Source organism: Tauraco erythrolophus, chromosome 16 (assembly GCF_009769465.1).
Source record: "Tauraco erythrolophus isolate bTauEry1 chromosome 16, bTauEry1.pri, whole genome shotgun sequence".
Classification (NCBI taxonomy): Eukaryota; Metazoa; Chordata; class Aves; order Musophagiformes; family Musophagidae; genus Tauraco; species Tauraco erythrolophus.
The window spans coordinates 1,959,175-1,983,788 of NC_141480.1; the positions used below are offsets into that span (position 1 = coordinate 1,959,175).

At 47.3% G+C, this 24,614-nt stretch overlaps 1 protein-coding gene across 1 annotated transcript; it reads right to left on the reverse strand.

Annotated features, from left to right (window-relative positions):
- Positions 1–2,782: 2,782 nt before the first annotated feature.
- On the reverse strand, positions 2,783–24,614 carry SLC22A4 (solute carrier family 22 member 4). Its single transcript, XM_086621342.1, has 10 exons — positions 24,222–24,614; positions 15,860–15,963; positions 14,029–14,183; positions 12,074–12,245; positions 10,754–10,880; positions 8,621–8,721; positions 7,399–7,613; positions 6,542–6,724; positions 4,059–4,194; positions 2,783–2,858 (listed from the first exon to the last, which is right to left on the reverse strand). Exons 1-10 carry the CDS (start codon positions 24,612–24,614, stop codon positions 2,783–2,785), a joined length of 1,662 nt encoding a protein of 553 aa, XP_086477468.1.

Genomic DNA, 24,614 nt, shown 5'->3' on the forward strand with positions numbered 1-24,614 from the left:
CATACAGTGCCAGTGCACATTTTTATTACAACAAAGACAGAAGTGAACAAGTGACAGTTACTACAGTTTCATACATGCTTTAGCAGATCCAGTAACCCAGCTGAGGATCGAAGGTTACACAGAGAGACCCAAGTGAAGATGCCAGAGGTGCCAGATGGGGCACGGTGCAACAACCCCTGTGGTCAGCAGGAGCGATCCAGCCAGTGCATCCCTCCCGTCCTCAGGTCAGAGCCTCACAGACACCCCCCACCTGTGCCCGAGCACGCAGGGCCCATGCTGAGCCCCGCCGGGTGTCTGACACACCGAAAACTCACTGAAGATTGCAGTGAGAGGCTTAAGCAGCTCACCTGCAATACATTTAGTTTTCACCAATAGCTGTTTTCTCAGCTTTACAATCAAAAAAAATAGTAACTCGCCAGAAACAGGCACTCCTGCCCTCCAGCTTCATCCCAGTTTCTTCCTCAGACTATTGCTCTTTGGGTTTCGTCAGGAATCCCTGTTGGAGCCTGGGAAAGATACTGGCAGAGGACAGAAATCCTCCTTGCAAATGCTTCATCAGCTGAAGCAATCTGCTTTTCTCATTTTTACTATGCTCAGACACCTGAAGGCCTTATAGCAACATCACATACTTTTCAGAAAGGCATTCCAGTCTTGTGAAAGATTAGGTTTTAAAAAATCTACCATTAAAAATACTAAAATGTGACACTAGCTTGAGATCAACAGTATAAGCAAGAAAAATGAGACTGATTAAAACAAGATATTTAAAAAACCCCACAACCCTTTTTCTTATTTAAAAAAGGAAAACTAAGCTTTAAGACACTACAAAGTTCAAGAGTACAAAAATATTTACCTTTTAGAAATACCCAACCCTACGATCACATAAAATAAGTATCAACTTAATATAAAAATTTCATAAAAATACGGCCACCTGCATTTAACCAAGTCCTCAAACCTGTCCTACGCTGATACAAAGGTTATGTTGAGAAATGTAGTTATGTCTAAACACCTGTTCCGTACATTAACTTTGTAGTAAGTAAAAACAAGATTAAATACTGCTGTTATTAGAGAAATTCCAGCGTGAGAAGGGATGAGAGCGTCAGGGGTCACAGGACCCCTCGTGCCAGGTTGCCTCATACCACGTTACATTTATGGCAAAAGCATAACTGCAGAAAATTAATACGAAATAGTATTTCCGCACCCCAAAGAGCAGCTTGAAATAATTGCACAAGTTCCTTACATTTACGTGTTATGAAGCTTTATAGTTGTGCTTGAACTTCCAGGGAGAGCCTCATTCCTGCCAAGTGCCAGCACAAGACAACTTGCCATGAACAGTGCTTTTGTTGGCCCTTACAGAAGGTGAATCGTGGCTAATTGTTATTTTACAGAGAATAAAAATCAGTCTGCCAGGTCTGATAGACTTTATGTGGCCAAGAAGTGCATGCACAGCCAATAAATAGAAAAATAAAAGGTATTATACTTTTTTTCAAACCGTGTAGCGTTCACAAAACAGTAGTAGCACAACTCTGAGCTCTACATTTGAGTTTTCATCCAGTCTGGCTTTGCTGAACTGTTAGAAATGCATACATAACCTGTAGGATTTGAAAAACAAAACACTGGCTTTGCTGGCTTTTTTTCTGTTTTGAAAAAAAACTGTGGTCCCAAATTAGTCCTTTTGCATTTTTAACAGGTGAACATATCCAGTAGAGCACATCAGGTTTTTCAAGCATCAAATCCCCTTTAAATTTGTAAGTGGCACAAAGATTTTGCAGAGGCTTTTGAAACTGCAGTGAGCTTTCTCTGAAGGTACAAAACAATGTGGTACCTAGTCAAAGGAGAAATTAAATGCTTTGGAAAAAAACCCTCAAAAGATCCAAAAAACTGTTTATACCAATATTCCGTGAAAAAACTGAATACTAAAACTGCACAGTGTGTTTGGATAGGATCACTGACTTGCTAAGCCTGTTTTCTTTTGAGAGCAGGCATGGCCCATCAGGTCGGCAAGGTATAGTCCTTTCTGGGTTACAGGCTCTCCCCGTCCCCAAAGACATCGGACATTGATGAAGTCTGAGGACCTCAGCAGGCTCAGGCTTTATGAAAAAATATCAGCTTTTACAGGGACAAGTCCATCAGAAGTGGATCACAGGTCCTGGGAAAAGCAAGCAACATCAAAAAATACTCTGATGTCTTGCTTAAAAAAACCTGTACTTACAGTGAATTCTGTGTCTGCTTTGCTGCAACTCAATTCTGATCCCACTTAGTCTCTCGGGCTTTGGTCGCAGGTTTCAAAGGAGGCCGGGGTCTTCCCTTTAGGGGCACGAGCTGAGATTGTCACAGACAGACACCCAGCTCCCCTTCATCCAGTCAATACGCACAGTCAGGAGAAAACATCACTGTTACATTTGCCATCTTTTTTTTTTTTTTTTTTTCCCTTTAAGCAGCTTTAACTGAGTACCTGACTGATGGAGTCACTGCTGTGTTATTCCTAAGGCTCGTTTCTAGCTTAGTCCTCGGATGGTGTTTAGCACAGGCAGGCCCCCATCCCTCAACAGGGACTGCATCTGCTGACAAACCCCAGGCATCAGGACACGGAATTACAGACAACGAGTCCTATGGGAGCAGACAGCATCTGTTCAGCGAACGGTGTATTTGGGTACAGTAGCACAGGGGGTAATAACTACGGTGCAGTAGCATTGACTGTTGGGTTTTGTTTTCCTCTGGCAGAAAATGCGTCTTGAGAAGATCTTGTTCTTCTTTCAGCCCCTCCAAGAGCGTGCATCCTTCTTCACAAGGGGGTTGCCAGAGTCTTAGGACTCTCCTTTGAATCCCTAATGCCAGTGGTTTGTGGCCCACTTCTGAAACTGAAAGTGAGTAAAAGACTGAGAAGCCAGAGAACGTTTTACAGGGTAACCCAGACACTTCCCCCTCCTAATCAGCACTGCTACAATAACCATGTTAGAAAAAAAGAGAGTGCTCTGGGAAGCACACCTTTCCAAAAGGCAGAAGCAGCGCAGCAACCACCACCTGGAACTTGGAGGTAATTCAGTGACTGTAATTCAGTTACGTCAGCCTGTTTGTGCGAGAAGCCTGCGGAGGGAATCTGGTTTGACTCTGGGATTTCTAGGTGCAGTTCGTCAAGCTGTATGTCAGACAGACGAGAAGCCCCTAACTGTGATAAAGTGCAGCGTGCCCTTCTTCAGGAACCTGGCCTGAGAATAATTTTTATCCTGGAAGCATAATGACAGCTCCCTAAACCGACCAGGGATTAGATACAGGCAATTCCAAGCTTTTTCAAGCTCTTATTGCTTGTAAGGACAAATTCTGTTCCGGTACAAGCTCTCAGCAAGCTGGATGGTAGCTATGCAGCTGCACTCTTGGCTAAATGAGTTTCCCTCTGCTGCTCCCAAGAGTTTTCCTCCCACAATAGCAACTGGTGAACTCTGGCCATCTCCACTGCACCAGCACTGTAACGTAGGCGCACGGGTTGCAGTGGAGATGTTTGCTCAGAGAACCCTAAATAGCAATGGTGGTGGGGCAAGAGAACTGCCACTGCTTACAGCTAAATAAAATAAAGCAGGAGACAGCTGTCCTGGCGTGCCTCCAGCCTCCCAAACGAAAGAGGCTAGAATATTGAAATCCTGGGTGTACTTTGGAGCGGTACCTAGTGAACTTACACTGAGAGAGTGAAGTGTTTTGTAATGTAAATCCTCCTGCTAAATGAGTAGTTTAAATGAAGAGTTAAGGATAGTGAATGATATAAAAGGGTGGAAAGTGTTGGGAGATACAAAACAACAGCCTCAAGGTCAGCCTTGATTTGTGAGCACCTTCTTTCAAGCACATCAGCTCTGAGGTTCAGAGATTCTGGAGAAACTGCATTGTGTCAATGTCTGTCAAATTAACAACAAAAAAAAAAACAACAAAATAACCTGAAGGGCACTTTGAAAGCTTTGACGTTTTGCAGTGGATCTGATGAAACATGTTTACTGATTGTGAAAAGGGACTCTGTGTAGAAAGAGGTCCCGAATTCCTGAGAAGCGTGGGCTGAAGGACAGCCGCCTTACCATTTCACCTTCAGCATCTGCTCAAAGCTCTCAGGCAGGGGATTGCCGTAGCTCTCCGGGAGAAACAGGGTGAGGATCCCGATGAGCACAGTCAGGCTTCCCATCAGGATGTATGGTAGGAATCTGTCGTAGGCACCTGACAGAACACAAAACATGACACCAGTACATACATGTCCACAATCAATGAACTCACGTGTAAAATTTACATTCCAGACATAGCTGGAACGCAGAACTAATTTGGAATAATTAGCTGAAGTCTTCATAAACATCAAAGGTGAATCCAAAACCGAGCTACATCTGGTATCTGCTAGCAAACAAAGGCATTTTTCAATTTTAAAACTACAACATGCGCTCTAGGACGGTCACCGCCCGCCATCAGCATCATGCCATCCCTCATGTTTGTATAGCAGCTGATAGGTTTTTTGTAGATTTTCAACTGGGATAGTCAACATCTTTGCAAGGTAACACCTCTGCTGGGATCACTGCTGGAGTCTCCAGTACTACACCATCATCAGGAGCCAAATCCTCCATTAAATAATTCAATACGAGGGAATAAAAGTGCTTGCAAGCAACTACCCACTCATCAGCTGCCCGGGATCGTGCATCCTTCTGCAACAGGAGGGGAGAGGCTGAGGGCAGCTGAACAGGCCAGTTTCAGACTAATGGGCCATTAATGGGGGAATCCTTAAATACTTACTGCAAAGGGAGAAGGGAGGAGGCGTCAGGCTTCCCTTGACAGACAAGAGGCTCTGACCTTGGGCTACTCAGAATGTTATTTTGGACTAGAAGGCAGCGGCCCCTGCCAGCAGCCTGAAGCTGGGACACAAGTGTTTGGGCAGGATGCAAGATCTTCAAGTCACAATAGCACAGCAGTGAAAAGGTCTTTCAATAAAAGGATTAGCTAAAAGTTACAAGTATTTAAGGTAGAGAAAGTACCAAACTGGACTTGACAGCTTTATTTTTCAGTTGGGATAGAGCAGTACGCTTTTATAACGTAAGGAATAAACTCAGATTAAAGTGAGGGCCCCTGGGTATCACACGTAGAGCCAAAGTTTGTGATTTGATCTCGTCTGTGTTCATGAGCTGGATTAACTGCGAGGTCCTAATTTAGCCGTAGCAAGTATCAGCAGCTGAGGAGTTTCTCCTAAAAGCTCCTAAAGTTTAGGAAACTATTCTGATGACTGGAACAAGATTTTTTAAAGGCTGAGCCTATGAAAACCTGGGAGAAAAAACCCCACCAAACAGTAAAAACTTTATCCTGTCTGCATCTATCACTGTTACCTGTTCTGCAATGGAGACTGAAGACCCTAAGGAGCATCACAGTCCTGCTGTCCCTTTTACTTTATGTTTGCACTGTTCAAGTACCACATAAAGAAAACGTATTTTCATCTTTTTTGGTACAGTGTGTTACAGTCACACTGGAACGCAGAGGTGAGACAACACAGGGGAGCTGCTCCTGTCCCCTTTTCTGGCCTGGTGAATCTGCAATGTTCTGCCAGAGCCAGCAAAGTCATGCTCATTTAGTATCAAAGGTTTCAGCAGGAATCAAAATTTGTAGATGCAGGGGAGAGCTGAGACAGGTCCAGTGATAGTGGAAGGAAATAAATCATGTGGGAGGAAAAAGGAACAGGAAATTGAGCACCCCGGACTGCAGCTGATATTCAGATTCTCCCACCCTTAATCCTCTAATCTCTGTCACCCTTTCTTGTCTGCAACACGAGGATCATTTCTGTGTACTTAAAAAAAAAAAAAAAAATCAATTAATATTTGTCCAGCACTCAGAATGGATGCTAATGAGTGTCAGAAAAAAGCCTGTGAGAAAATCAGTAATTCTGCTTACAAACCAAGGTGTGAAAAAAAAATGAGTGCTGAGGTGCCTGGTTTAGTAACTAAAAAAAAAATAAAAATCACTTCATGAAGGTCACAATTAAACACATTCTTGTGCTGCTTAATCTGCATATTTTCCACAGCTTGCTCCCGAAAGCACAGCTTCAGGGGATGTTTTGCTTCCTGCCTGGTCCATCTGCCCGGGACATACCCATGGCGGGATGCGCATGACGAGTACAATGCAACAATGCAACACGTGTCCTATGCTGGATTTCCTTACTTGCAAGGTCACTTCTTGTCACACTCTCCTGGGAAACTAACTGGCATCCTGGGGCTAACACCCATTGCCAGGATGTGACCAGTTTTCATCCCAGCCACTCCACTTGCAGTTTATCAACATCATCGTCGTCATCACCCACTTGGTGCCATATGGATGGTCCCTAACCTCAAGAAAGGACAGAAGTGTCTTGTTCTTCTGCAAAACCCAAATAGCTCCACTTTGTTTCTACACTGATAGTGAACTTGGAGCCAATGTGAGAGAAGGGACTTAAAAGCCAACAACTGAAGGGACTTAACGCTGAGCCTGCGCTCTAGAAGCTCCGATGACTTCTCTGGGCAGTTGCAGAGCGCAAGGCAGAAAACTCAGGATCTCTCACCCAGGTAAACAAAGTAAGGAGAGAGGATGCTGCCCAGCCTGGAAGCCATGGACGTAGCTCCGACTGCCATGTTTCGGACCAGCGTCGGGTATAGCTCCACGTTGTAGACGTAAAGCATTGAAAACGCAGCTGTGATGCCAAATTTTCCAAGCATCACCAGGCCAACAGCCAGGATGTTCAAATCTGGAGGAGAAAAAACAAAATCCAGGTGAATAAACAACACTCTGTACTTATTACTCATATTTCTTCTACAAAGATCATATCGCTGTTTTTTGTCCTAGTGGTTGTGATTTTGGGTTGTTTTTTTTTTTTTAATTACACAACGTATTAGCCCCATCCCTAGATGACTTGGCTCCAGACTTCCCACCGAGCATAATGCAGATGCTCAGGTTATTTTGTACTTTTCAGATTTTGGGTTCCTCCCAGTAAAACGTCATTCTTGAAACGGAACAAAATTCTGGGTTACGCAGCAACAAAGTACAAGCTTAAATCTGCCCCTTTTTTGCAAAAACCTGTGGAGATTTACTCATAGTGAAATCTAGAAGACTTGCGGGTTCTTTTGGCCTCTACACACAACCAGATAAGTCACAGCACACTTTTGGCTCTCATTTTACAAGCTGGTGCCCCTGGACTATAAAAAGCTCAGTAATTTGACACAATAAATGAGAGCTGTGCATGACTCAGCATACACATATGCATTAAAGAAAAAAATAATGACGGCTGCAAGTGATCAGCATAAACTTGACCTCAAGTTCTAAATTTGATGACGGTTTCCAGGAATTTTACAGAACTATGAGATGGCACTGTAAAATATTTCTAACATTTTAGGTACTCAAGTCATATATTGCATCTTGTACCTGCTGGAACCAGCTGAATGAAGAGGACAACCCCTCCCCCTAAAAACAAGGTGCCGGATAAGGAGTAGCGCCGAGGGAGGGAGCGGAGGAGAAGCCAGGCGATCACGTACGCTGGAACTTCAATAACAGCCGAGAGGAAACAGTTGATGTAGGCATTTCCATGCCAGTTTGGAGTGCTGAGGGACAGGCCAAAGTAACCAACTGATGTGAAAAACCTGAGAAAAGCAATAAAACCAAATGATTCCAGAAACGCCCGTCTCGGAACGCCTCCAGTGCTGCCTCAGATGTTGTTACAAAACCAGGATGTCGCAACGCAGCACCACGGGCATCGTGGCTTATAAAAAAAAAAATATCTCAGTGGCAACCTCATCTTTCTAATTCTGTCATCCCTTCCAGTGATCATATCCACAGCGCTTTGAAGAGACCTCGGATTTCTCTGTCCTTCCTGATATGCTATACCAAGTAAAAGGCTTTGTGGAAGTCGTTCACAAAGGCTTTTCACTGCAAAGGACTCATTAATGGCACAATGAAATAACTCTTGAAAGCTTCCCTCGCCAACTACATTCCTACTTGTAGCCAACTCCAGTGACAGGGTCTCCCACCCTCAGCAATTCCATTACATCTTATTTAATCTTCATGAGACAGCTGGACGTTCGGGCTTCAAATCTCAAAAGTGCCTTCCTGTGGCATGTCAAGTGTGCTAGCCAGTTCCTTCCTGCTGGGGGAATATGTACAGAGAAGGGTCCTGGTTTATCTAAATGGAATTATTGGGTCCTCATTCCTCGTGGCTGCCCAGGCAGGGACCAGGATCTCACTGAGATGGGCACTGTACAGAACCAGAACAAAAACGCTGGTCATGGGTCTGGTTCTTGTTATGATACTGGGTTGCTGCCTTTGCTTCAAGAAGGACATTGCTCTTCAAATAGAGATTATAGAGGTGGGAGCTTCTTAAAAAAAAATAAAAAAAGGCAACAGAATTTAAAATACACAAGTTGTTACGCACAGTTTCCCAACTATTTTACATCTGAGCTGAGGCTACTGTCTCCACACTCTTGTGTATTAATGTGTTGTGGGTGCAAGGACATCGAGGGCCACGTACTGGCCAAGGACCATGTGTAGATGGGCTCCAAGGCTGAGACTCATTATCTAAACCTGTGGCGTGTGCCCTCAAATTAGAAACGGTTCTATCACCTGGGTACTTTAGGAATACACATTTCCTTACCACAAAAGTAATGACATAATAGTAATAGTTGCAATGTTTCGGGTTCGAAATAGGTCCAGAAGGATAGCCTTCTGCTGCTGCTGAGGCTTCGAATCCTGCATCTGAAGGAAAAAGGAAAACAAAACCAAAAAAATTCCCACACACCTAAGAGCAAAATAACCTCTGCACACCCACAAGTTTGGGCAGTTACGACTCTACCAGGGGATAACTACTCAGCCCAAGGGCCACTTCTGCACCAGGAGGGCAGTCCTCAGGCAGAGCTCGTCCCTGCACCCAGCTGGGCTCGTGGTAGTTTCCAGGTTTTTGTAGCACTGAGCCCCCTGCACCATGCTAACTGGAAAGGAGGATGAGCTGGCAAGATGGACGCATTAACATTTCCTTAAGGATCTAACACAGTACTTCCAGGAGTAACATCCTACCAAAGGCATTTTTCTGTGCACTGCCCACTCAACTCTCTTTTGTTCAACCTCCACGAACGATGTGACATAAATGCAGAAAGTCACCCAGTTTTGCTGCCTGCTGGCACCCTGCCAGGGAAGGGGATGGATGCTGGAGCTTGGCATGGTGGCCAAGGCGCATCGTGGGAGCATCTGTCAACCCCAGATCAGAGATGGAGGGTCCAGTTCGAGGCTTGAAGCAGGAATCTTCTGGGTGACACTGAGGTGCCCTTCTGCCTGCACGGAGAGCCCTCGCCGGGGCAAAGCCAGCGCTCGTGGCCAGGCTTCCCCCCAAGCCCAAGCAGTGAACCACCCTGGCCCTCCCTATGGTGCTACCCCGGAGATTTTCTTTCCTAGGAAGAGAGGATGGTTTCCAAGGAATGTCTTCCTAGCAATGTTTGAAAAATAATTCCAACGGAGTACTTCACATACAACCACCACCCTTGGGCTTTTGTGGACAGACGCTTTAGGACACAAGATTCCCACACAAGATTCCCAAGGACAGCTGAGCTGCTGCTTGGGCTCAAAAATACGCACACTTTTCGTCACGAAAAGCAAACTCATGTACTGGAGCCTGGAAAAGTCCATGTCCGGTCTGAAAGACATCTGAACTCCGGCTGTGATGTAAGGAAAGTGCTTTTCCATGGTTTCTGTAGGATGAGCTTCCCATAGCTGGACCACGCACCCCAAATTACACTAGAACATACACTTGGAAAAGACATCTTCAGCAGCTCAGCCGGAACGTAAGCGTGACATTCGAGAGATGGATCCTGCTCGCCAGAGGTGCAGCACGCAACGTCTCTGTCCTGCAGACACCACGAAGGACCACGTGGTGCTTTGCTTTCTGCTCTAGCAGGAGGTGTAGAACGCAGGCAGTAGCGTCACGCAGTAAAGTAAGACCTGACGTACCGACACGCGGTCGTTGCTGACGTGAGGCTGGAAGCGTTGCTGGTTTCTTCGCACGAGAAAAACATCTGTGCCTCTTCGGCAGGAGCTCTGGTGAGGGCAGAGCCACTAAAGAGGGAGATGAGCCCAAGATCCAGCCCTCCCGCTGCGGCCGTGCCGCTCCCCAGCTCGCTGGGGTGCTAGGTTTGTGCTAGGCTTTCTCCTTTTGCCCAACAAATATGAAATACAAGAAAAAAACAAGCCTGAAGAAGAGCTTCATGTTCTTCACTGCCTTTGCTAATGTCATGGTTTTCAAGTGCCCTCGTAGCACTTGGGTGCTTTGGCTGGTTTGTGCAACCTGAGGGGTCCCTCAGGGCTCCATGCAGCCCCGGCACACGTGGGGCTGTGCAGGGGACCCTAAATCAGCACCCACGTGTGCCGGGGCTGCGTGGAGCCCCAGTAAGGGCTGTTGTTAAACTGCAAATGGCCAACACCGCGCCAGGCTGAAATGGGGACAAACACATCTTCCCTGGGTCTTCTCAGTGCCCAAAGGATGAAGCAACCTGTGTCTCCCTGGCTCTGAAAACCATAATCGACCACTGCTGAGGAAGAGAGTTTTACTGTAAAAACCAGACAAATGAAAAACCCCTCTGGCTTCTCGTTTTGAACTCGTTCGCTCAGCACCCACCTCTCACCAACAGCCCCCGAGCTGCTGGTGCAAACCATTCCTCTGCTGGTACTTCCCAACAGGTCAACTGGGCAAAGGGGGAAACTGCCAGCAAGGTAAAGCACCAGGACGTATGAAACGTACCTCCGTGGTGTCGAAAAGCACGGCTGGGGCTGGAACGCCATTTATTTTGGCAGCCTTCCGGATAATAACTTCTGCCTCCTTATATCTTCCCTGGGAGATGAGCCACCGAGGGGATTCAGGAATGATCCTGCAATAAGTTTCAGAATAAAACGACTCAACGCTTTTACAGAAGTTATTAAAAACACACATATCATTTTTAGGAGTTATGGTCTCATCTCACAGATTGTTTGCAGCAAGAGACAGTCAGCACAGAAGCTATGGGCAACGTAATTCATGGATTTGTCCCACTTGTGGGACAGTAGAATTAAAATATATGGGATGTGTTTATTCTCATGCTGAAGTAGATGCACGCTCAGGCCCTTGTCCTGGCTGGTTGTTTTTTAAGGAATAATTGATGTCCACTAGAAAAAAAAACAACAGATGTCACCAGACAGACAGCAAAGACGGGGGTGGCTTATCTAGCGTTGAGCAAAAATATTCTTAGGAAACTGCACACGATGTGAAAATGCTTTAAATATGCACAGGGTATATTTAAAGGCTCTGTGTCACAGGAATCTTACAGACAAACCTCTCAGGTTTACTACAGCTCTGCAGCAGACTCTCCCAGGCAGGGGACGGTGGCAGTGTCCCCTCGTGGAGCTGGTGATATTTTCTAATCAATTCCAGGCACATGTTGAGTGAATTAACACCAAACAGAGGACTGAAAAATCTCACCTTTCCTTAACTAAATCCTTTGATCTTAACAGATGCTACCTTGCTCCCTTCAGCCAGCAGCAGTTTTTCCTCTCCTTGGAAAAATGGAGGAACTCCTTGTTGGTAAATTATCCTTAAGCATGAATGATACCTTGCCTTTCCCTTTTTTTCTAAACATCTACCAGTTCAGAAAACAACAGATGACCAAGGCAGCAACAGAACAAGGATATCTGCTCTTCTTCAATGCTTCTGTCCAGCTAAGAAGAGCAGGGAGTTTCCTAAATTGCTTTTTCAGTCTCCCAGAGCAGAGCAACCGTGGGCAAGTGCGTTAGAGCTGGGGTGGGCAAGCGCAATGGAGTGAGGAGTCAGGTGCAGAATCCCCGCACCGCTCCGAAAGCCAGCCAAAACGTGGCTTCGAGCACTCGGCCAGCACCCGCGAGGCTCAGCAGGTCGTTAACTTGACTTAAAACTGCAAAAAAAACCCCAACCAAACAAAAAAAATCCTCCCAATTCCCACCTCGAGGCAAAGCCTCCTCACACTGCAAATAGAAAAAACCCAAAGAGGAGAAAGAGGGACCCCCCGACTCCGCGGCGTGGGAGGGGAGGTGGGGGCGTGGGGGCACTCACCACCAGAGCGGGACGCAGAACAGCCCCGGGATGGTGAGCGCCAGCAGCAGCATCCGCCAGTCTCTGATGAAGTAAGCAAACAGTGGCAGCAGCATGTAGCCAATTGCAAAAAATATGCAAACTCCTAACGTAGAGAATAGAATACGAACTGATTTGCCAAGAATTTCTGTTCCTGTTTAAAACAAGGGAGGTTGGATTAGCATTTTATCTCTTTCTGTTCAAGCACAACTAAATTATTGCATTTACAAAAGAATAAGCTCAGCAATCTCAGAAAAGAGCAGTTTCTCTTAGAATTCTTCAGAGGACACTGTCAAGGAGTCATGGGCCAATAGATGATCATCATCACGGCACTATAAATCGGGTGGGAGGTTCCTCCAGACTTTTGTAGTGCATCTCCCCTGGAGCTGCTGTGGGACCACCCATGAGATCAGCACCATTTGGGCTCTTACGGTGTCCCAAGAGTCTGGCAGAGTCCAATACAAAACCATTTTCAATGCTAAACATGGTTTTAACAGCAACACCTACACAGTTTCTCAGTGATTACCATCAGTGTTTGCTCACGGATCTAGCAGAGGGTTTGGAGACCCGCGGTTCAGCGAGGTCTCCTCTATTGCAAAGGCTGGCAAAGTGAAACAGCTGACATCCTTTTAATGAAGCCTTCTTGCTCGCATCTGCCAGGACTTTAAACGAGCTGGGAACAAAACGTGAAGGCAAACCCGTGTCCGTCCTACTCAGCGGTTTGTGGGGTGGCAGAGGAGACCTGGGCTGCCGTGCTGCCCCGAAGAGCTGGCACCACTGACAGTGGCGGTGCCCGGCACAGCCACGGACCCACCCAGCACAGCAAAGCTGCTGGGATTATCGGGGACCTTCAGATGAACAAGTGACTTCTGTTTGCTTTGATTAATGCATTGTCCAAGACAGATAAGGGCAGGCACGGGGAATGGCCGGCAGACTTTCAGGAGCCTTCCTGACAAGCTCAGCTGGGACACAGCCCGCTCCCCGACTTCACCCGTTTGGGATGTAATGTGCAGTTCACTGCTGAGCACTTCTGGAGGAGAGAAAGCAGGTCTGTGGACCACAGACTGGCATGGGTGCTTCAGGATGAGAAGACATGAATTTACAGTCATGAATTTAGACCAGCTCATGTTACGATCTACAAATTGTAATCTCGTATTTTAATTTTGACACCAGTGGTTTAAAAGCTGACATAAATACATATGTGTGCACTTTAAAGACAGCTCTTGCAAATCCCGGCTCCCCCCTAAGGTGTCCATCAGTCCTCTCCATAATTCACCTGTCGCCTTTCCTGAAAACCCTATGACTGGCAGGAGACTCTGTGGGTCCCCCCTTCCCCACGGGGTCCCCCCTTCTCCATGGGGTCCCCATGCAGCCTGGCTGTTTCTTCTATGCTCCCCACAGAAAATAAAACAAACCTTGGTTGCTAAAATTAGGGACTTTATCGTTAGCCTCGGCACTGAAACCAGTGACTTTATGGCTAACGAGGCTCTGACACCCACCTGGCTCCTCCGCTCTGGTCCCCCCTGGCGTTTGCTGTGCCTGGAAAGGCTGGTTTGCTCCAAGGCTTCACCCAGGTGTGCACCAACCCCTCTGCCAAGGGGCAGAGAAGGAGAGAGGGACCCGAATGCCTCCTCCATCTCAGACCTGCTTCTGCTGATAACAAATCCTAAACGCTGCCCTGAACTTCTTTGCCAAAGAGGAGGGAAAGGGATGTTTATTTAGAGTCTTCCTAAAGCTCTCTTCTTTTTCTCTAAACCTCTAAAATATATAGGCTTGGAGTATCCAAGAGCAGAAAAAAAAATCATACTGGCTTAAATTAGGAATTGTATCAGTGAGGATTTACCACTGTCTAATTAAATAACGCAGGTTCAGAGGAAAAAAAAAACCCACAATAGTATGTTAAGCAAGCATTTAATCTAATGCAGACATAGTCATACCCAGTATGAAGGCCACCACGTAGTTGGAGATCTGTCCCATCCCCACTATCAGAAAGAGCACTGTGAACATCTCCCAGCTGGTGGAGAAGATCTGCACGAAGCTGAAGCCGGTCTGCACGGCCATCGTCGAGAAAAGGATGTTCTTCCTGCCAAACCTTTTGCAAAAGATAAAGGAGATGGTTATTTATGGAGCAGGGCTATGTAAGAGAGCACGAGGGAGCACAAATATCCAACCTCAAGAGATGCAGCTCAGAACAACCTGACGTTTCATTCATTTTAAAGAATTTTGTTTACCATTTTCTTAAGGACTGAAAAAAAAAAAAAAAAAAGTAAAATTTCCAAGACGCAGGGAATAAACTAAAAAGAAAAATTAAGAGCAGAAACTTCAGGGAGCCACCAGACAGGAACTCAAGAGACTAGACAACAGCACCTAAGTGAGAGACATGAAGCCTGCAAGCCACAGTTTGGCGTTGAGGCTACTGGCATCTAAACATTGCAACACCAATGAATTATTTAACACTGTGAATCTGTTAAAGAGCTTTATCAACCGGGTTCAGTCTCTGAGCTGCCATATATCTTGCACCCTTTCTCTCACCCACTTGTCTGCATTGGAAGTACGTAGTGTTTCTTATGGAAAGGAAAGAGCCAGCTTACGTGCAGGTTTGCCCACCCACGTGCTGGCCCAGGGCACGCTGCCCTCCGCACCGATGCTGCCCGGGCCGCGGCCTGAGGGCAGGTTTCTGCAGCAGCACAGGGTAAACTGGCTCCAAACATACCCCTGTCCTGACAGAACAGTTCCAAAAAACTCCAAGGAAGAGCTGATGCCAGACGGTGCCCGGGCTGCCGGGCGGGCTGACCAGCTGCGATGCCGCCGGGGCACGCGTGCTTTCTCCGATGCTCCCAGTAGACACATGGCACCAGTGGGATTTAGTGATTATCTCGTCTCCCTTTCAGACAGTAACACCGACTGACTTCTGCACTGGGGTAGGAGTCAGGAGATTAAACACGGATCACATGGAATTTAATGCTGGAGGCTTTAGGATTAAGACTCCTGTCGAGTTTCGAAACCCCTTTGCTGAACAGCCAGAGGAGCCCCCCTGGTCCTGCAGCTTCCTCGTTAACAGGCAGCAATTAAAGCAGTAGTGGAGACCCCCTCGTAATGACGTGGGAAAAAGGCTATGGGCTGTATAAAGAGGGAAGCAGAAATCAGTGGAAGGAACATATATTCTGCATTCAACACTTGTAAGGCCAAAACCTCAATAGTGCTGAGATAGTTGTCAAATGCCTGTACTGATTTTTTGATATTTTACATCTGCTTAGTTAGATGCTGTGACATGACTGCTATCCATTCACAGGCTGCCTTTTTCCCTTCCTCTTGGACACGCTTACTTTATTTCCAGCAAACCATCTCTTCTACGCAGAGCTTCCCTTCAAAGGACAAGTCTCTACCCTGCAGCTCCAAGAATGGGCCGTCAGCTAATGTGTGACAAAGAACAACATCGCTAACGAGTGACAAAGAACAACATCTTTTAAACTACTAAAAAGGTGGGATAAAGACACAAACGTGGTTGTGGACTGAAAACCACCGCATTGATCTGTAAAGCAGCCGCACGGGCTCGTTGCAGTGATCAGCTCTCGGTCTCCTGAAGCACCCAAGAGGCATTCATCCCTGCCTGGGGCAGACGAAGGCTGGGATGCTTGAAGAAGCCAGGCCAGTTACCTCCTTTGAAGGAAAACTCAAAGAACTGGGCATTTAACTCCTCTACACTTCTTAAAAACAAGTGCACCAGCCGTGGCACCAGGTATACCCTGCTCTGCCCATGGCCGTTACCTGTCCGAGAGCTGCCCTGAGATGAAGGAGCCGATGAGGACCCCCACGAAGAAGAGGGAGGTGGTCAGCGGGGCTTTCCAGTCGTCCTCGCACACCAGGTTCCACTGCAAGAGAAGGGCCCGCGCTCAGACGCAGCCGTAACGCCGCGGTGAGCCTCATCCAGGCACCCGGGTTATTCACTGGAGACACACACACACGTTTCCGTGTAATTAAATTTAGTTCCCCCACATTCCCGTTTCCGTCCGTTGCTGGCACTGGCGCTGTTTCCACAGCGGAGGTCGCTGGCGGGAAGCCCTGCTTAAAGCATAAAAAGAAAAAGTGAAACAAAAGGAAAAAGGAAAAAAAGGAAACAAAGGAAAAAAAGGAAAAAAAATGAAAAAAAAGGAAAATAAAGGAACAATAAGTAAAAAAAAAAGGAAAAAAAATGAAAAAACAGGAAAAAAAGAAAAAAAAGGAAAAAAAAGGAAAAAAAAGGAAAAAAAAGGAAAAAAAAGGAAAAAAAAGGAAAAAAAAGGAAAAAAAAGGAAAAAAAGGAAAAAAAAGGAAAAAAAAAGGAAAAAAAAGGAAAAAAGGAAAAAAGGAAAAAAGTAAAAAAATGAAAAAAGTAAAAAATGAAAAAAGGAAAAAAGTAAAAAAGGAAAAAAGTAAAAAATTAAAAATGGAAAAAAGGAAAAAGGAAAAAAGGAAAAAAGGAAAAAGGAAAAAAGGAAAGAAGGAAAGAAGGAAAGAAGGAAAAAGAAAGGAAAAGAAAAGGAAAAAGAAAGGAAAAAGAAAGGAAAAAGAAAGGAAAAAGAAAGGAAAAAGAAAGGAAAAAGAAAGGAAAAAGAAAGGAAAAAGAAAGGAAAAAGAAAGGAAAAAGAAAGGAAAAAGAAAGGAAAAAGAAAGGAAAAAGAAAGGAAAAAGAAAGGAAAAAGAAAGGAAAAAGAAAGGAAAAAAGAAAGGAAAAAGAAAGGAAAAAGAAGGAAAAAGAAAGGAAAAAGAAAGGAAAAAGAAAGGAAAAAGAAAGGAAAAAGAAAGGAAAAAGAAAGGAAAAAGAAAGGAAAAAGAAAGGAAAAAGAAAGGAAAAAGAAAGGAAAAAGAAAGGAAAAAGAAAGGAAAAAGAAAGGAAAAAGAAAGGAAAAAGAAAGGAAAAAGAGGAAAAAAGAGGAAAAAAAGAGGAAAAAAAAAGGAAAAAGAAAAAAAAGGAAAAAGAAAAAAAAAGGAAAAAGAAAAAAAAAGGAAAAAGAAAAAAAAAGGAAAAAGAAAAAAAAGGAAAAAGAAAAAAAAAGGAAAAAGAAAAAAAAAGGAAAAAGAAAAAAAGGAAAAAGAAAAAAAGGAAAAGAAAAAAGGAAAAGAAAAAAAGGAAAAAGAAAAAAAGGAAAAAGAAAAAAAGGAAAAAGAAAAAAAGGAAAAAGAAAAAAAGGAAAAAGAAAAAAAGGAAAAAGAAAAAAAGGAAAAAGAAAAAAAGGAAAAAGAAAAAAAGGAAAAAGAAAAAAAGGAAAAAGAAAAAAAGGAAAAAAAAGGAAAAAAAGGAAAAAAAAGGAAAAAAAAGGAAAAAAAAAAAGGAAAAAAAGGAAAAAAAGTAAAAAAAAGCAAAAAAAACGACAAAAAGGAAAAAAAGTAAAAAAAGTAAAAAACGGAAAAAAAGGAAAAAAAAGGAAAAAAAGGAAAAAAGGAAAAAAAGGAAAAAAAGGAAAAAAAGGAAAAAAAAGGAAAAAAAGGAAAAAAAGGAAAAAAAGGAAAAAAGAAGGAAAAAAAAGGAAAAAAAGGAAAAAAAAGGAAAAAAAAGGAAAAAAAGGAAAAAAAGGAAAAAAGGAAAAAAAGGAAAAAAGGAAAAAGGAAAAAAAAGAAAAAAAAGGAAAAAAAAAGGAAAAAAAGGAAAAAAAAAAAAAAGAAAAAAAAGGAAAAAAAAGGAAAAAAAAGGAAAAAAAAAGAAACAAAGGAAAAAGAAACAAAAGGAAAAAGAAACAAAAGGAAAAAGGAAAAAGGAAAAAGGAAAAAGGAAAAAGGAAAAAGGAAAAAGGAAAAAGGAAAAAGAAAAAAGAAAAAAGGAAAAAGGAAAAAGGAAAAAGGAAAAAGGAAAAAGGAAAAAGGAAAAAGGAAAAAGGAAAAAGGAAAAAGGAAAAAGAAAAAAGGAAAAAGGAAAAAGAAAAAAGGAAAAAGAAAAAAGGAAAAGAAAAAAGGAAAAAGAAAAAAGGAAAAAAAGAAAAAAAGGAAAAAGAAAAAAGGAAAAAGAAAAAAAGAAAAAGGAAAAAGAAAAAGGAAAAAGAAAAAGGAAAAAGAAAAAGGAAAAAGAAAAAGGAAAAAGAAAAAGGAAAAAGAAAAAGGAAAAAGAAAAAGGAAAAAGTAAAGAGAAAAAAGGAAAAAGGAAAAAAGTAAAAAGAAAAAAATAAAGAAAAAGTAAAAAGAGAAAGAAAAAAAAAAGTAAAAAGGAAAGCAGGCAACTCCCCCCGGCAAGCCCTGCCAGGCCAGAGCCCCCCAAAACCCCCGCGGTCATCTGACGGGACCCCATCACCTCTGGAGCGGGTGAGCGGCCGGCGGTGCCAAACCCAACGGGCAGCCGGTGCGTGTGGCCCGGGGGCTGCCCTGGCCCCCGTTTCCAGCACGAGCTCCCCACCCCACACCCATCAGCCCCCCGACACCCCGGGCCTGGCTCCCGCAGCCCGGGATGCTCCCCACGGAACAGCAGAGCGATGGAGATGGGCGAAGGGCTGCCCCATCCCCGGCGAGGGGCAGTTTCCCATTTACCTGACCTCTGCCAGCACAAAACCTGCTGCATTTCTACAACTTCTGGGTTTGACAAAGCATATGTAAGAAGATGTATGGAATAAAATATCTTTTCCCACACTGGTGTGTTTCCAAATCCCTTTCCATCCCCGCAGCCTGCAGGGCTCACTCCCTGCCCATCACTCAGCCTCACAACCGGACCCGGTGGGGGCTGGAGGCTCAGGACAGGAGCCAGCGTGGAAACTTCCACCTGCAGCCACTCGTAACCCCAGACGAGGCTGAACAAAAATTAAAAACAGCATCACGAGTCTCAGTCCACCGACGTTACAGCCGAGCGTGGTTTGGCCACGGCTTTCTCCCATCCCAGTGCCTGCGCTCCCAGTTAGCGCTCATGGACAGACTTCAAACGCGCCAGTCTCAGATCAGATAATTCTAACACAAAGGTAAGCTAATTAGACCACAGATCAAAGGATAGCGTAATTTTAATTATTAGCCATGCTATCAAAGAGCGGGGGCATCACCTGCACCAGCGCCCACCCGGTGCCCGGGGAGCGGTTTCTGTAAAGAAGTTTGGTGGAAATCAAGCTCCATATTCAAAACGAAGCAAAACTCAGCATCAGGAAACACGGCATTAAAAATAAGCATTTCTGTACATGGCACGAGCAGGGAAGAAGGGAAGGCGGCAGAGGGGCCGCTCCTGAGGCTGTGGGACCCATGGCAGCTCCGCACCGGCCGGGTTCACCTGACCCCACACTCCGGAGATGTTTTGCCACGTCCCTCTGCACCTCCCTTCCCAGCTCCATGGCCACTGGCTAGCAGGGTGGCAGGATTTGCAGCCGACACAGACTAGTATTAATTATCTGGGTGCTGAGCACCCCACTCTGGGGCTGCCAGCGCAGTGCCTGCTCCCAGACCTTCAGACTTCGGTCACTCAAGGTTAAGGGTTGGTGTTTTTAAAATGCCTCCACCGTGCCAAAGGCGCTTTGGCTGCAAAATAAACTCAGCTAAATAATAACTTGCCCACGAAATCGAGTTGCCTCCTGTGTTTCCTTGGTGCCAAATCCTCGTACCCAGCTGCTCACTCCACCTTTTCCCATGAATCCTGCACAGGCAGCAAAAATTCTCTATGCAGGGTCGAGCCTTTAAGATGTGCGGGATGTGGTAAACAGCACACAGCACCCGGCTGGCTGGAGAGGGGTCACGGGCTGCAGGAACACGCTGTATTCGACCAGAAAACACACGAACACATCAAATCCACCCGACTCCAGGTATAGCTGATGCTGCCGAGTGAAAAAACCACGCTGCCTATTTTAGATCCAATACCACAGACGGTGCGCGGGACCTGGGCGATGATCTATACAGCCCTACGCTATAGGTACCACCTTTGAGCAACCTGCTGTAGTGGAAGGTGTCCCTGCCCCTGGCAGGGGGGTTGGAGCTAGATGATCTTTAAGGTCCTTTCCAACCCAAACCATTCATCCCCTCCCCAAAGGCGCTCGCTCTGATGGAGGCTCATGACTTCACACCACACAGTGATGAAGCATGTGTTGACACAGTAAGATTTCACTTGTGCTTGGATGTGTAGGGCTTTAAGGTATCCATTGCACGCTGCAATACTTGGGAAAAAATGAAAGTTAAGTTATTTGACCCTTTCTTCCGAGGCTGCATCCATCACAGCCGGCACCAAGCACACCGCAGACACCGGAGCTACAGCCCAGCCACAGCTAAACACCTACAGCTGCGACTTCCAAACTGTCTGTACTGGACTAATTATTCATTAACCAGAAAATAAGTAATTATGTACTGTCCCTGGCTAAGCATACTGGAGAACAAAGTTCATGTAAGCTTCCAAGAAAGTGCTTTGAACACTAGGAATAAGAGCTGCTTGAGAAGAACACTGTTAAATAACTTCCTTAACATCAAATCCCTCCAACTCTTTCCCACGAGCTCCCAGCTACTGGAAAAGCCAATTCTGCTGGATGCTGCTGGTGGGAACGCCATGGACAGACAAGCTTTCTGAAAAACTGAATGTGCCAGAGAAGGTGCCCTGGCTACCTGAAGTGACCCAGCTGCCCGCGTTCTCAATCAGAAATCACTAATTAACCATCTTGAGTATCAGCCCGTTCACATCAGAGAAGAAAACACGAGCAGAGCCTTGTGCAAACAGCCGAGGCTGTAAACCAGGGAAAATCTGACCTTGTTGCCAAGAGTATATCTGAAGTTAAACAGCTCAAGAGATACTAAAAAATAGTCACAGATTGCCCCATGCTGCACCCCGGGCACCGAGGCCAGCGCTGAGACCGGCTCCACTCAGCGCACGAGCGATGAGCCCAGACACCTCCATGCCCAAACGCAGGGTGGGCTCCCAGTGCTGGGTAGGGCTGCTCACCACTGCTGGAAAAAGCTGTCTGGGAACAGAAAAATCCTTCAGATGCCTTCGAATCACAGCAATTCGCATCCAGCTTCTCGCCTCTGCTGGGTCCAAAAACTTCTGGTTTCTGCCTTGGCTGAGAGGTCAGCGGGCGGGCTGGGAGAGGGGACTGGGCAGGGTAACATGGTGAGTGGTGAGGAGCCCAGCGAAGCCTTCAGGACTCGTTCTGCCCTGCGCAGGACTCTTGCGAGGTGCCAGGGGTAGGTGCTGTGCCCCGGTGGTGGGCAGCAGCCCAGCCAGCGCGGCCCCGGGAGCAGGGAAAGGTGCTGCTGGGCAGCCTGGCACAAGGGAATCAACTGGCTGAGAGCAAAACTTGTGCTTGAACCTTTAATTACGGTCAGATCTCAGCACCATTATTTGGAATTAACGCAGAAGTAGGTTAAGTTCCAGATAGAAAAACCCCAAGGTAACAAAAATACGTATGTTAACGTTTAAATTAATTTCAAAGCGCAGCTGGCAGAAGTGGAAGGGGTGGTGAGAGGGAACCAGCCCTGCTTTGGGGTCAGGACCTGCTAGATCGTCTCAAACCCTCTTGTGCGAGCGCGGGTGGCACCGACCCAGCGCCGCGGCCACCTCCTTGGGTGGAAAACAGCAGTTTTATGTCGGGACAGCTGCAGCGGACGGGGCCAAGGGGCTCTGGCACCCCAGAGCCTGCCGAGGCGCCCAGCTGAGCCCCCTGAAGCAGAAGGAAACTTTGCAGCCCCTTCATGGCAGCCGTGGGATCACACCCAACCCCACGCTGACCCCACCATCCCACTTGCTTGTCACTGCACTTACAGACTCATTCTGATCACCCTGGCTGAGCCATTTCCCTTTTCACCCGTGCTGTGCACACATTCACTTTTCTGCCATCGTCTCTGTTTTAAGACCAAGCAGATGATGGAGTCTGGGATCCCCTGTTCCCAGGATTCAGCATGTCCCTGCACACCAGGTAACACGGGTGCTGAGCTGGCATCTCCCAGCCTGTTCCTTGCAAGCAACAGTAACAACAGGATTTGATGCAACAGCACGAATCAAATAAAACCTCCAGCACTTAATCCTGTACCGTCAAGTTTTGCTCCTCAACTGAGTTCTTTAACCGAAGATGTGTTTTTCACTCAGCCCTCCTGATGGCATGTCCTGGCTTGTCTCTCCTAATACAGAGAAAAATGTTGGGTACAAAAATAATCATCTCGAGTTTAACCAAACCACTTCTTTTCAGGGTTTCATCAGCGCCTGTTTTTCCTTGTTTTAAACCCAAATTCTGTGTTTTTTCCAAATGTCCGTGACAATTTTGAAACAAAACAAGTATCCTTCTTTTCCATCTGGCTTACAGATGGGAACCTGGCACTTGGGTTTCCATCTCTGAATGTGCTATTGCCTCTCTGGCGTGTCCCAGGCCCCGTGGCAAACCCTGCTGCTGCATCCCATCCGATCCCAGCACGGAAGTCTCTTGTTTGGCATCTGCCAGCACAAGTTGTTTGCTGCTTGTTAAGACAGAACAGCGTTTCTCCTCCTTTTGCTTCATTTGCTGTCTCACTCAGAGCAACTGCTAACTCCCAGCCACAGATTACGAGTTCACAGCTGCCTTGGGATAATCCAGCCTCCCTCCGGCAGCGAGTGCTGCGACACTGCCTGTGCCGGCGGTGGCTACGAGGCATCCGCCCATCCGCCACGCAGCCGTGCCAGCCCACGGGTTACGGCCAGGCACGTCTGCATCAGCACGTGGGCTGCAGCCGGGCTGCCACTACAGTTCGCCCACGGCTGGGAGCGGGGCGAGCTTCCCGAGCACCCTCACCTCGATTTGCTGCTGCAAGGGATCCCTGGCAACTGAGCACAAATGGCATGAGATGGGCACATGCCGGCATCACGGGTGCCGATGGCTTGGCTGTGGGCACCCGAGGGCAGGCTGGCATTCCCAGCCCGCGCCCTGCCCTCCCCTACCCGCAGCTGCTCCCTGCACGCTTCAGCGCAGCTGAGCCTGTGTCTGCAGACCCCCACCACAGACCCTCACTGTGTCTCTGGGACACGGACCCACAGCCACACACCTCTCAGTCAGGACCCTTCCTGGCCGTGCCCTCATGCAATGGGTTTTGGTGGCAGATGTTGCTGCTGAGTCATGGAGACTCGAGATGAGGGCCATGCACCCACTCCCTGCCATGCTGTGCACCCTGAGCATGAGCCATCAGCATGTGAGCCATCAGTGCATGAGCCATTGGAGCGTGAACAGGGTGCCCTCAGCTGCCTGGGGTATGCTGCTCAGCCGAACGATGCGGAGCCCGCCAGCTGCCGAACCCAAGCACTGCCTGGTGTGAGGATGAGCCCATTATTCCTTCGCACCCCCCCTCACCCAACACAGAAGAGCAGCAGTAACCCTGCAGCTTTAGGGCAATCGGGTTTTCCTTCGTGTTTACCAGAGCTCCGCACTCCCTGCCAGCGCGGGCAGAGGGACAGACAGCGCGTCCCTGCCGCTGCACCATGGCACGGCCAGGAAACCCAAACAAGCACTTACATGACCCGTCACCATCGACGTTCCCACAAGACACCCGGTACAAACGATGCCATTGTACAGCCATAAAATCCGAGCGGACAGCTTGGTCACAGCCTGGTGCCAAGGTTCTCGCAGGAGCCTGCCGCAGTGAGCCGGGCACGCCGCGGGCAGCAGCCATGGCACCTGCCTCACACCAACTCGCCCAGCCCAGTGCTGGTGGCCACCAAAGCCACCTGCGTGGCTGGCAGTGCTGGCACAGGGTACTGGGGCCAGCAAAGGGCCACCACTGCCCTAGACCCAGCCAGGCTGTTTGTGTTGATGTCCCCCATCTGAGATGACACCGGGAACGAGCGATGCCAGCGGATGGAAAATTAGGCGGGATGGTCAGCGTGCCAGCAGGAGGAAACTATCGGGCTTCTATTTTCAGCCTTCGCCTCCCCCTCCATAGAAAAGCCCTCTCCAAAAAAAAACCCAAGCTGGAGTTTCAAGGGAAAACAGCCGAGAGAATGAGGCCGGGCAGCTCCTCCCGGGGCTCTTCACCCCACACACCCTCCCTCTCCCCGGACCATCGCACCCTTTCCCGCAGCCACCAGCCCCGCTGGTTGCTGCTCCTTTTTCACCCCCGCTCAGCCCCCCCCCAAGGCAGAACGACCCCGCAAAGCCCCGGCACAGCCCGTCCGGCCGCAGCCTCTCCGCGGGGGGCACCGGGAGCGGGGCTGGGGCGGGGGGGGGACACACGCTCCGCGGCCGCGCACCTCGGTGACGATGGTGGAGCGGTAGACATCGCGGCTGTACTCCCAGCCGTCCAGGCACGGCTCCTGCTCCAGCGACTCCAGCTCCACGTCGGAGCCGGGCCGCAGCCCCAGCGCCGAGAAGTTGGCGAGCGCGGCCAGGCGGTAGCGGCGGCAGCGGCTCGGCTCCGCCCGCCCGCCCCGCAGCTCCAGCGGGATGCTGGCGTTGAGCCACTCGCTGCTCAGGTTGGCCCCGCCGGGCACGGCGCACCGGTGCTCGGGGGTACCGGCCAGGAAGACGGCCGACATCCCGTTGAAGCCGTTGGGGATGATGCTGGCGCTGAGGAGGAAGAAGATGAGCCGCTGGAAGCGGCCCCACTCGCCCAGGAAGGCAGTGGCCGCATCGTAGTCGCGCAT

Bases quoted from the DNA above. Each gene is read 5' to 3' on its own strand.
- SLC22A4 (XM_086621342.1), bottom strand. From the start codon at position 24,614: ATGCGCGACTACGATGCGGCCACTGCCTTCCTGGGCGAGTGGGGCCGC. The intron at 12,246-14,028 runs GTATGACTATGT...TGTTTTAAACAG, and splicing joins CGTGGTGGCCTTCATACTGG to GAACAGAAATTCTTGGCAAA. The intron at 10,881-12,073 runs GTGAGTGCCCCC...AACTTATTGCAG, and splicing joins TTCTGCGTCCCGCTCTGGTG to GATCATTCCTGAATCCCCTC.